Source organism: Eucyclogobius newberryi, unplaced genomic scaffold (assembly GCF_026437365.1).
Source record: "Eucyclogobius newberryi isolate DKJ021-1_F unplaced genomic scaffold, fEucNew1.0.hap1 SCAF_69, whole genome shotgun sequence".
Lineage (NCBI taxonomy): Eukaryota > Metazoa > Chordata > Actinopteri > Gobiiformes > Gobiidae > Eucyclogobius > Eucyclogobius newberryi.
Window position 1 is genome coordinate 348,503 of NW_027316378.1, and position 12,500 is coordinate 361,002.

The window sequence follows — 12,500 nt, forward strand, 5'->3', positions numbered from 1 at the left end:
GCCAGCACTGTAACTCCGCTTGTACCAGCCCTGTAACTCCGTCTGTACCAGCCCTGTAACTCCGCCTGTGCCAGCCCTGTAACTCTGCCTGTACCAGCCCTGTAACTCTGCCTGTACCAGCCCTGTAACGCCGCCTGTGCCAGCACTGTAACTCCGCTTGTACCAGCCCTGTAACTCCGCTTGTACCAGCCCTGTAACTCCGCCTGTACCAGCCCCGTAACTCCGCTTGTACCAGCCCTGTAACTCCGCCTGTACCAGCCCTGTAACTCTGCCTGTACCAGCCCTGTAACGCCGCCTGTGCCAGCACTGTAACTCCGCTTGTACCAGCCCTGTAACTCCGTCTGTACCAGCCCTGTAACTCCGTCCGTGCCAGCCCTGTAACTCCGTCCGTGCCAGCCCTGTAACTCCGCTTGTACCAGCCCTGTAACTCCGCTTGTACCAGCCCTGTAACTCCGCCTTTTATGTAATTTCCTGTAATCTGAGGTACTAACATTTCTGTCATGATGCTGCGATAAGTCTAAAGTTTTCTGCACTAGCGGCTCTGATTTGATTTTCAGATAGGAACAGAAATACAAAGCTACAGTTTCAGCTCCGCTGCCCTAGCAGCAACTCTGGGGGAAGTATGAGCTCTGTCCTCTGATAAACACTTATTCTATCAAACTATATTTCATATTTAATTTCACTTGTGTCTTTTCATTGTCTTTTCTTCTTCTTCCCTCCCTTCCTGTCGGGAGTGAAACAGACACATCGATGACCTGTGGATCCAGATGATCCTGGAAAAGAGGTTTCTCTTGGAGAAGCTCCATCGTCTCGCTCTCGTCCCTTCATCTAGAACTCCTCCAGGTTTATACTTTTTCCCAAAGAGGTTTTGGAGTTTTTCCTGGTCGAGAAGGAGGATCTAAGGACAGAGGAACCTGGGACTTGTGTCTAAGGACAGAGGACCCTGGGACATGTGTCTAAGGACACAGGACTATGGGATATGTGTCTAAGGACACGGGACGCTGGGACATTTGTCTAAGGACACGGGACGCTGGGACATGTGTCTAAGGACACAGGACGCTGGGACATTTGTCTAAGAACACAGGACGCTGGGACATGTGTCTAAGGACACAGGACGCTGGGACATTTGTCTAAGAACACAGGACGCTGGGACATGTGTCTAAGGACACAGGACGCTGGGACATTTGTCTAAGGACATGGGACGCTGGGACATTTGTCTAAGGACATGGGACGCTGGGACATTTTTCTAAGGACACGGGACCCTGGGACATGTGTCTAAGGACACGGGACGCTGGGACATGTGTCTAAGGACACGGGACGCTGGGACATGTGTCTAAGGACACGGGACGGGACGCTGGGACCTGTGTCTAAGGACACGGGACGGGACGCTGGGACCTGTGTCTAAGGACACGGGACACTGGGACGTTGTAAGGTCCCTATGAACATTGTTTGAGAGTTTTCACTCTCGCTCCTCAAGGAAACTGCTGTTGTGATTTTGGGCGTAACAAAAATAAATTGAATTTAATTTTCCTCTCCACAACAGTGAGGTCAGGGTTCACCGAGTGAGGTCAGGGTTCACCCAGTGAGGTCAGGGTTCACCCAGTGAGGTCAGGGTTCACCCAGTGAGGTCAGGGTTCACACAGGTCAGAGGAGCATGAAGACGAGTTCTCAGAGCAGGTCAGCAGATTGAGAATGATGGGTTAGGGTTAAAAGTCCAGAAGACTAGATGTTTTTCAAAAAGGATTAATTACATTTCTAAGAATTGTGGGGAAAGGACCTGGTTCTGAAACACGACCGATATTAGACAGGTTTTTGGAGCTGTTTCAGAGCTGCTTTAGAGCTGCTTCAGAGCTGCTTCAGAGCTGCTTCAGAGCTGCTTTAGAGCTGCTTCAGAGCTGCTTCAGAGCTGCTTTAGAGCTGCTTTAGAGCTGCTTCAGAGCTGCTTCAGAGCTGCTTCAGAGCTGCTTCAGAGCTGCTTCAGAGCTGCTTTAGAGCTGCTTCAGAGCTGCTTCAGAGCTGCTTCAGAGCTGCTTTAGAGCTGCTTCAGAGCTGCTTCAGAGCTGCTTCAGAGCTGCTTCAGAGCTGCTTTAGAGCTGCTTCAGAGCTGCTTTAGAGCTGCTTCAGAGCTGCTTCAGAGCTGCTTCAGAGCTGCTTCAGAGCTGCTTCAGAGCTGCTTTAGAGCTGCTTCAGAGCTGCTCCAGAGCTGCTTTAGAGCTGCTTCAGGGCTGCTTCAGAGCTGCTTCAGAGCTGCTTTAGAGCTGCTTCAGAGCTGCTTCAGAGCTGCTTTAGAGCTGCTTTAGAGCTGCTTTAGAGCTGCTTCAGAGCTGCTTCAGAGCTGCTTCAGAGCTGCTTCAGAGCTGCTTCAGAGCTGCTTCAGAGCTGCTTTAGAGCTGCTTCAGAGCTGCTTTAGAGCTGCTTCAGAGCTGCTTTTGAACTGCTTCAGAGCTGCTTTAGAGCTGCTTTAGAACTGCTTTAGAGCTGCTTTAGAGCTGCTTTAGAGCTGCTTTAGAGCTGCTTTAGAGCTGCTTTAGAGCTGCTTCAGAGCTGCTTCAGAGCTGCTTCAGAGCTGCTTTAGAGCTGCTTCAGAGCTGCTTTAGAACTGCTTCAGAGCTGCTTTAGAGCTGCTTTAGAACTGCTTCAGAGCTGCTTCAGAGCTGCTTCAGAGCTGCTTCAGAGCTGCTTCAGAGCTGCTTCAGAGCTGCTGTAGAGCTGCTTCAGAGCTGCTTCAGAGCTGCTTCAGAGCTGCTTTAGAGCTGCTTCAGAACTGCTTCGGAACTGCTTTAGAGCTGCGTCAGAGCTGCTTTAGAGCTGCTTTAGAGCTGCTTCAGAGCTGCTTTAGAGCTGCTTCAGAGCTGCTTCAGAGCTGCTTTAGAGCTGCTTCAGAGCTGCTTTAGAGCTGCTTCAGAGCTGCTTCAGAGTTGCTTTAGAGCTGCTTCAGAGCTGCTTCAGAGCTGCTTCAGAGCTGCTTCAGAGCTGCTTTAGAGCTGCTTCAGAGCTGCTTTAGAGCTGCTTCAGAGCTGCTTCAGAGCTGCTTCAGAGCTGCTTCAGAGCTGCTTTAGAGCTGCTTCAGAGCTGCTCCAGAGCTGCTTTAGAGCTGCTTTAGAGCTGCTTCAGAGCTCCTTTAGAGCTGCTTCAGAGCTGCTTTAGAGCTGCTTCAGAGCTGCTTTAGAACTGCTTCAGAGCTGCTTTAGAGCTGCTTTAGAGCTGCTTCAGAGCTGCTTCAGAGCTGCTTCAGAGCTGCTTTAGAGCTGCTTTAGAGCTGCTTCAGAGCTGCTTCAGAGCTGCTTTAGAGCTGCTTCAGAGCTGCTTCAGAGCTGCTTTAGAGCTGCTTCAGGGCTGCTTCGGAGCTGCTTTGGAGCTGCTTTAGAGCTGCTTCAGAGCTGCTTCAGAGCTGCTTCAGAGCTGCTTTAGAGCTGCTGTAGAGCTGCTTCAGAGCTGCTTCAGAGCTGCTTTAAAGCTGCTTTAGAGCTGCTTCAGAGCTGCTTTAGAGCTGCTTTAGAGCTGCTTCAGAGCTGCTTCAGAGCTGCTTTAGAGCTGGTTTAGAGCTGCTTCAGAGCTGCTTTAGAGCTGCTTCAGAGCTGCTTTAGAGCTGCTTTAGAGCTGCTTCAGAGCTGCTTTAGAGCTGCTTCAGAGCTGCTTTAGAGCTGCTTCAGAGCTGCTTTAGAGCTGCTTTAGAGCTGCTTCAGAGCTGCTTTAGAGCTGCTTCAGAGCTGCTTTAGAGCTGCTTCAGAGCTGCTTCAGAGCTGCTTCAGAGCTGCTTCAGAGCTGCTTTAGAGCTGCTTCAGAGCTGCTTTAGAGCTGCTTCAGAACTGCTTCAGAGCTGCTTCAGAACTGCTTCAGAGCTGCTTCAGAGCAGCTTCAGAGCTGCTTCAGAGCTGCTTCAGAGCTGCTTTAGAGCTGCTTCAGAGCTGCTTCAGAGCTGCTTTAGAGCTGCTTCAGAGCTGCTTCAGAGCTGCTTCTGAGCTGCTTTAGAGCTGCTTTAGAGCTGCTTCAGAGCTGCTTCAGAGCTGCTTTAGAGCTGCTTCAGAGCTGCTTTAGAGCTGCTTCAGAGCTGCTTCAGGGCTGCTTCAGAGCTGCTTCAGAGCTGCTTTAGAACTGCTTCAGAGCTGCTTCAGAGCAGCTTCAGAGCTGCTTCAGAGCTGCTTTAGAGCTGCTTCAGAGCTGCTTCAGAGCTGCTTTAGAGCTGCTTCAGAGCTGCTTTAGAGCTGCTTCAGAGCTGCTTCAGAGCTGCTTCTGAGCTGCTTTAGAGCTGCTTTAGAGCTGCTTCAGAGCTGCTTCAGAGCTGCTTTAGAGCTGCTTCAGAGCTGCTTTAGAGCTGCTTCAGAGCTGCTTCAGGGCTGCTTTAGAACTGCTTCAGAGCTGCTTCAGAGCTGCTTTAGAGCTGCTTCAGAGCTGCTTCAGAGCAGCTTCAGAGCTGCTTCAGAGCTGCTTTAGAGCTGCTTCAGAGCTGCTTCAGAGCTGCTTCAGAGCTGCTTCAGAGCTGCTTCAGAGCTGCTTTAGAGCTGCTTCAGAGCTGCTTCAGAGCTGCTTTAGAGCTGGTGAAAGCAGCGCCCTCTTGTGGCCTTCATAAACAGATTGAATCCACAAGCGTTTCACAGTTGGATTTTCTCTCTAAATAACATGTAGAAGCATCTGACATGCGCCTTTTGCTCATGGTGTTTGTTTCTTCTAAAACAACAGAAATATGAACAGACATGTGAAATGAAATTCTCACTATTAAATCTAAGAATTTGTGCTGGTAGCTCTCCGAGTGAGAGCGCCACCTGCTGCCTGCACTCTGCACTTCATCAGATTGTTCTTAAGTATCTTCCACCAAACTACGAGAAACACAGATCACACACCCACAAGAGACTCATGAAGAAGAACATGAAACATCTGATGAACTGTTCTCCACGCTCAGTTCAGACTCTAACCCTAACCCCTAACCCCTAACCCCTAACCCCTAACCCTAACCCTAACCCCTAACCCCTAACCCTAACCCATGAAACATCTGATGAACTGTTCTCCACGTTCAGTTCAGACTCTAACCCTAACCCTAACCCCTAACCCCTAACCCCTAACCCCTAACCCTAACCCTAACCCCTAACCCCTAACCCTAACCCCTAACCCCTAACCCCTAACCCTAACCCATGAAACATCTGATGAACTGTTCTCCACGTTCAGTTCAGACTCTAACCCTAACCCCTAACCCCTAACCCCTAACCCCTAACCCTAACCCCTAACCCCTAACCCTAACCCTAACCCCTAACCGTTCTCCACGCTCAGTTCAAACCCCGTCACTTAAAAGAATCTGACTTATGACTGACATTTGATGGTCCAGAACCGCCCGTGATTTAAACTTTCATTCACACAAAGTTGTTTCAAAACGAGCTGAAGTTTGTTTTTCCAATTCTCGTTCTGCTCTGAAGGTTTAGACAATATATAAATATTATATAAATATTATATATATATATATATATATATATATATATATATATATATATATATATATATATATATATATATATATATATATATATATATATATATTCTCCAATGAAACCACAACTGCATCTTACTTTAAACAAAGATGTTTGTTTCAGATTCTTTAAGTTGAGGATGTCATGCTCTCAGATCGGGGCAACAGACCTCATGATATTCATTTGAGCCACGCCCATCTGTATTTGTATTGCCCAATGGAATGTTGTGATTTCATTTAAACCCATCCATAGAATCATATTTGTACCCTGGTTGTATATATGACATATAAGATGATAAAAGTATATATTTTCTGTACCTTGGTTGTATGTACGGCATATAAGATGATAAATGTATATATTTTCTGTACCTGGTTGTATATACGACTTATAAGATGATAAATGTATATATTTTCCGTACCTGGTTGTATATACGACATATAAGATGATAAATGTATATATTTTCTGTACCTGGTTGTATATACGACATATAAGATGATAAATGTATATATTTTCTGTACCCTGGTTGTATATACGACATATAAGATGATAAATGTATATATTTTCTGTACCTGGTTGTATATACGACATATAAGATGATAAATGTATATATTTTCTGTACCTGGTTGTATATACGACATATAAGATGATAAATGTATATATTTTCTGTACCCTGGTTGTTGTCGTTGACAGACAGCTGACCGCTGAAGGACTGAACTCCCATCATGCCGTGGGGTGAGTTTCCCAGCGGGATCTGAGTGTGATTCCGAGGAACGGAGTAAAGAGCTTCAGCGATGTCTGCAGCACGTTTCAGAATCATCTCCTGAACGAGAGAGAAGAAAGATGTGAGTGAGAGTGAAGGAGGGAAGAGAGAGAGTGAAGGAGGGATAATAGAGAGAGAGTGAAGGAGGGAAGAGAGAGAGTGAAGGAGGGATAATAGAGAGAGAGAGTGAAGGAGGGATAATAGAGAGAGAGTGAAGGAGGGAAGAGAGAGAGTGAAGGAGGGAAGAGAGAGAGTGAAGGAGGGATAATAGAGAGAGAGTGAAGGAGGGAAGAGAGAGAGTGAAGGAGGGATAATAGAGAGAGAGAGTGAAGGAGGGATAATAGAGAGAGAGTGAAGGAGGGAAGAGAGAGAGTGAAGGAGGGAAGAGAGAGAGTGAAGGAGGGATAATAGAGAGAGAGAGTGAAGGAGGGATAATAGAGAGAGAGTGAAGGAGGGATAATAGAGAGAGAGAGTGAAGGAGGGATAATAGAGAGAGAGAGTGAAGGAGGGATAATAGAGAGAGAGTGAAGGAGGGAAGAGAGAGAGTGAAGGAGGGATAATAGAGAGAGAGAGTGAAGGAGGGATAATAGAGAGAGAGTGAAGGAGGGAAGAGAGAGAGTGAAGGAGGGAAGAGAGAGAGTGAAGGAGGGATAATAGAGAGAGAGTGAAGGAGGGAAGAGAGAGAGTGAAGGAGGGAAGAGAGAGAGTGAAGGAGGGATGGATAGAAAGTGAAGGAGGGATAATAGAGAGAGAGTGAAGGAGGGAGGAGAGAGAGTGAAGGAGGGAAGAGAGAGAGTGAAGGAGGGATAGATAGAAAGTGAAGGAGGGAAGAGAGAAAGTGAAGGAGGGATAATAGAGAGAGAGTGAAGGAGGGAAGAGAGAGAGTGACGGAGGGGAGAGAGAGAGTGAAGGAGGAAAGAGAGAGAGTGAAGGAGGGATAATAGAGAGAGAGTGAAGGAGGGATAGATGGAAAGTGAAGGAGGGAAGAGAGAAAGTGAAGGAGAGATAATAGAGAGAGAGTGAAGGAGGGAAGAGAGAGAGTGAAGGAGGGATAGACAGAGTGAAGGAGGGAAGAGAGAAAGTGAAGGAGAGATAATAGAGAGAGGGTGAAGGAGGGAAGAGAGAGAGTGAAGGAGGGATAGACAGAGAGTGAAGGAGGGAAGAGAGAGAGTGAAGGAGGGACGAGAGCGAGTAAAGGAGGGATAGAGAGAGAGTGAAGGAGGGAAGAGGGAAAGTGAAGGAGTGAAGGAGGGATGAGAGAAGAAAGAAGGTGAGAGAGTGAAGGAGGGATGAGAGAAGAATGAAGGGGAGAGAGTGAAGGAGGGATGAAAGAAGAAAGAAGGGGAGAGAGTGAAGAAGGGATGAGAGAAGAAAGAAGGGGAGAGAGTGAAGGAGGGATGAGAGAAGAAAGAAGGGGAGAGAGTGAAGGAGGGATGAGAGAAGAAAGAAGGTGAGAGAGAGGAGGGATGAGAAAAGAAAGAAGGGGAGAGAGTGAAGGAGGGATGAGAGAAGAAAGAAGGGGAGAGAGTGAAGGAGGGATGAGAGAAGAAAGAAGGTGAGAGAGAGAAGGAGGGATGAGAGAAGAAAGAAGGTGAGAGAGTGAAGGAGGGATGAGAGAAGAAAGAAGGGGAGAGAGAGAAGGAGGGATGAGAGAAGAAAGAAGGGGAGAGAGATGGAGGGATGAGAGAAGAAAGAAGGGGAGAGAGAGAATGCAGATATTCATCTCATGAAAAGAACAGAATAAACTGTGACATTTTAACAAGACAAAGAGTTTTATGGTTTTACTGAAAGTAAATAAGAGCGTGTCGGACACAGAGACAAGGAGAGGAGACATCGGAGAGAGGAGCTGAGGAGTGAGGGGGCAAAGAGAGGAGACAAGGAGAGGAGGTCAGGAGCAAGGAGACAAGAAGAGGAAAGATGTAAACAAGCGGCCGGACATTGATCTGATAATCTCACTACACAACTCTGACCTCTAAGGAGACAACAATGAGAGGAAGGAGACAAGGAAGAAGGAAACAAGGAAAAAAGAAGGAGAGAGGAGAAAGGAGGATGAAGGAGACAACCAACAGAAACAAGGATAAGGAAAGAAACAAGGAGATGACAAGATAAAAGGAAAGAGACTTAAACGGATGAGTTTGACAAGAAAACAGGCCAAAGCCTGAAAGAGACAAGCGTCTAACACCGAGGGAACAAGGAAGCAAGGAAGCAAGGAAACACGGAAGCAAGGAAGCAAGGACGCAAAGGAAGCAAGGAAGCATGGAAGCAAGGAAGCAAGGAAGGGTGGAAGCAAGGAAACGTGGAAGCAAAGAAGCAAGGAAGCATGGAAGCAAGGAAGCAAGGAAGTAAGGAATCAAGGAAGCAAGGAAGCAAGGAAGCAAGGAAGCAAGGAAGCAAGGGAGCAAGGAAGTGAGGAAGCAGGGAAACACAGAAGCAAGGAAGCAAGGAAGTGAGGAAGCACGGAAGCAAGGAAGCAAGGAAGTAAGGAAACAAGGAAGTGAGGAAGCAAGGAAACAAAGAAGCAAGGAAGCAAGAAAGCATGGAAGCAAGGAAGTGAGGAAGCAAGGAAGCAAGCAAGCAAGCAAGCGAGGAAGCAAAGAAAGCAAATAAAGCAAAGAAAGCAAAGAAAGCAAAAGAACAAGGACATGAGGAAGTAAGGAAGTGAGGAAGCAAGGGAACAGAGAAGCAAGGAAGCAAGGAAGCACGGAAGCAAGGAAGTGAGGAAGCACGGAAGCAAGGAAGTGAGGAAGCAAGGAAGCAAGGAAGTGAGGAAGCAAGGAAGCAAGGAAGCACAGAAGCAAGGAAGTGAGGAAGCAAGGAAGCAAGGAAGCGAGGAAGCAAAGAAAGCAGAGAAAGCAAAAGAACAAGGACATGAGGAAGTGAGGAAGTGAGGAAGTGAGGAAGCAAGGGAACACAGAAGGAAACAAGCGACAGAAGAAGGAGGACCTGGTTGTTGTGAGGCATTCCGTACAGCGCCTCCACCAGGTCAGCTGCTCTCTTCAACAGCACCTCCTGCAGGACACACAAGGAACAGCACCTTAAACACTACTGTGGGAGGGTGTGGTCAGACTCTGTTGGAGGGTGTGGGTTAGACCCTGTTGGAGGTTGTGGTTAGACCCTGTTGGAGGTTGTGGTTAGACCCTGTTGGAGGTTGTGGGTTGGACTCCGTGTGGAGGTTGTGGTTAGACCCTGTTGGAGGTTGTGGTTAGACCCTGTTGGAGGTTGTGGTTAGACCCTGTTGGAGGTTGTGGGTTGGACTCCGTGTGGAGGTTGTGGTTAGACCCTGTTGGAGGTTGTGGGTTGGACTCCGTGTGGAGGTTGTGGTTGGACCCTGTTGGAGGTTGTGGTTAGACCCTGTTGGAGGTTGTGGTTAGACCCTGTTGGAGGTTGTGGGTTGGACTCCGTGTGGAGGTTGTGGTTAGACCCTGTTGAAGGTTGTGGTTAGACCCTGTTGGAGGTTGTGGTTAGACCCTGTTGGAGGTTGTGGGTTGGACTCCGTGTGGAGGTTGTGGTTAGACCCTGTTGGAGGTTGTGGGTTGGACTCCGTGTGGAGGTTGTGGTTGGACCCTGTTGGAGGTTGTGGTTAGACCCTGTTGGAGGTTGTGGTTAGACCCTGTTGGAGGTTGTGGGTTGGACTCCGTGTGGAGGTTGTGGTTGGACCCTGTTGGAGGTTGTGGGTTGGACTCCGTGTGGAGGTTGTGGTTAGACCCTGTTGGAGGTTGTGGTTAGACCCTGTTGGAGGTTGTGGTTAGACCCTGTTGGAGGTTGTGGGTTGGACTCCGTGTGGAGGTTGTGGTTAGACCCTGTTGGAGGTTGTGGTTAGACCCTGTTGGAGGTTGTGGTTAGACCCTGTTGGAGGTTGTGGTTAGACCCTGTTGGTGGTTGTGGGTTGGACTCCGTGTGGAGGTTGTGGTTAGACCCTGTTGGAGGTTGTGGTTAGACCCTGTTGGAGGTTGTGGTTAGACCTTGTTGGAGGTTGTGGGTTGGACTCCGTGTGGAGGTTGTGGTTAGACCCTGTTGGAGGTTGTGGTTAGACCTTGTTGGAGGTTGTGGGTTGGACTCCGTGTGGAGGTTGTGGTTAGACCCTGTTGGAGGTTGTGGTTAGACCCTGTTGGAGGTTGTGGTTAGACCTTGTTAGAGGTTGTGGTTAGACCCTGTTGGAGGTTGTGGTTAGACCTTGTTGGAGGTTGTGGGTTGGACTCCGTGTGGAGGTTGTGGTTAGACCCTGTTGGAGGTTGTGGTTAGACCTTGTTGGAGGTTGTGGTTAGACCCTGTTGGAGGTTGTGGTTAGACCCTGTTGGAGGTTGTGGTTAGACCTTGTTAGAGGTTGTGGTTAGACCCTGTTGGAGGTTGTGGTTAGACCTTGTTGGAGGTTGTGGGTTGGACTCCGTGTGGAGGTTGTGGTTAGACCCTGTTGGAGGTTTTGGTTAGACCTTGTTGGAGGTTGTGGTTAGACCCTGTTGGAGGTTGTGGTTAGACCCTGTTGGAGGTTGTGGGTTGGACTCCGTGTGGAGGTTGTGGTTAGACCCTGTTGGAGGTTGTGGTTAGACCCTGTTGGAGGTTGTGGTTAGACCTTGTTGGAGGTTGTGGGTTGGACTCCGTGTGGAGGTTGTGGTTAGACCCTGTTGGAGGTTGTGGTTAGACCTTGTTGGAGGTTGTGGGTTGGACTCCGTGTGGAGGTTGTGGTTAGACCCTGTTGGAGGTTGTGGTTAGACCCTGTTGGAGGTTGTGGTTAGACCTTGTTAGAGGTTGTGGTTAGACCCTGTTGGAGGTTGTGGTTAGACCTTGTTGGAGGTTGTGGGTTGGACTCCGTGTGGAGGTTGTGGTTAGACCCTGTTGGAGGTTGTGGTTAGACCTTGTTGGAGGTTGTGGTTAGACCCTGTTGGAGGTTGTGGTTAGACCCTGTTGGAGGTTGTGGTTAGACCTTGTTAGAGGTTGTGGTTAGACCCTGTTGGAGGTTGTGGTTAGACCTTGTTGGAGGTTGTGGTTAGACCCTGTTGGAGGTTGTGGTTAGACCCTGTTGGAGGTTGTGGTTAGACCTTGTTGGAGGTTGTGGTTAGACCCTGTTGGAGGTTGTGGTTAGACCCTGTTGGAGGTTGTGGTTAGACCTTGTTAGAGGTTGTGGTTAGACCCTGTTGGAGGTTGTGGTTAGACCTTGTTGGAGGTTGTGGTTAGACCCTGTTGGAGGTTGTGGTTAGACCCTGTTGGTGGTTGTGGGTTGGACTCCGTGTGGAGGTTGTGGTTAGACCCTGTTGGAGGTTGTGGTTAGACCCTGTTGGAGGTTGTGGTTAGACCTTGTTGGAGGTTGTGGGTTGGACTCCGTGTGGAGGTTGTGGTTAGACCCTGTTGGAGGTTGTGGTTAGACCTTGTTGGAGGTTGTGGGTTGGACTCCGTGTGGAGGTTGTGGTTAGACCCTGTTGGAGGTTGTGGTTAGACCCTGTTGGAGGTTGTGGTTAGACCTTGTTAGAGGTTGTGGTTAGACCCTGTTGGAGGTTGTGGTTAGACCTTGTTGGAGGTTGTGGGTTGGACTCCGTGTGGAGGTTGTGGTTAGACCCTGTTGGAGGTTGTGGTTAGACCTTGTTGGAGGTTGTGGTTAGACCCTGTTGGAGGTTGTGGTTAGACCCTGTTGGAGGTTGTGGTTAGACCTTGTTAGAGGTTGTGGTTAGACCCTGTTGGAGGTTGTGGTTAGACCTTGTTGGAGGTTGTGGGTTGGACTCCGTGTGGAGGTTGTGGTTAGACCCTGTTGGAGGTTGTGGTTAGACCTTGTTGGAGGTTGTGGTTAGACCCTGTTGGAGGTTGTGGTTAGACCCTGTTGGAGGTTGTGGGTTGGACTCCGTGTGGAGGTTGTGGTTAGACCCTGTTGGAGGTTGTGGTTAGACCCTGTTGGAGGTTGTGGTTAGACCTTGTTGGAGGTTGTGGGTTGGACTCCGTGTGGAGGTTGTGGTTAGACCCTGTTGGAGGTTGTGGTTAGACCTTGTTGGAGGTTGTGGGTTGGACTCCGTGTGGAGGTTGTGGTTAGACCCTGTTGGAGGTTGTGGTTAGACCCTGTTGGAGGTTGTGGTTAGACCTTGTTAGAGGTTGTGGTTAGACCCTGTTGGAGGTTGTGGTTAGACCTTGTTGGAGGTTGTGGGTTGGACTCCGTGTGGAGGTTGTGGTTAGACCCTGTTGGAGGTTGTGGTTAGACCTTGTTGGAGGTTGTGGTTAGACCCTGTTGGAGGTTGTGGTTAGACCCTGTTGGAGGTTGTGGTTAGACCTTGTTAGAGGTTGTGGTTAGACCCTGTTGG

The 12,500-nt window shown here is 48.8% G+C and overlaps 1 protein-coding gene across 1 annotated transcript in view; it reads right to left on the bottom strand.

Annotated features, from left to right (window-relative positions):
* The window catches only part of LOC140348429 (transcription factor COE3-like), a 77,502-nt gene that overhangs the window by 5,679 nt on the left and 59,323 nt on the right, over positions 1 to 12,500 (bottom strand). The window contains exons 12-13 of the mRNA XM_072434357.1: positions 9,163 to 9,228; positions 6,129 to 6,279 (exon numbers count right to left, since the gene is read on the bottom strand). Of these exons, the coding sequence (XP_072290458.1) occupies positions 6,129 to 6,279; positions 9,163 to 9,228 (217 nt within the window). The remainder of the gene's footprint in view (positions 1 to 6,128; positions 6,280 to 9,162; positions 9,229 to 12,500) is intronic.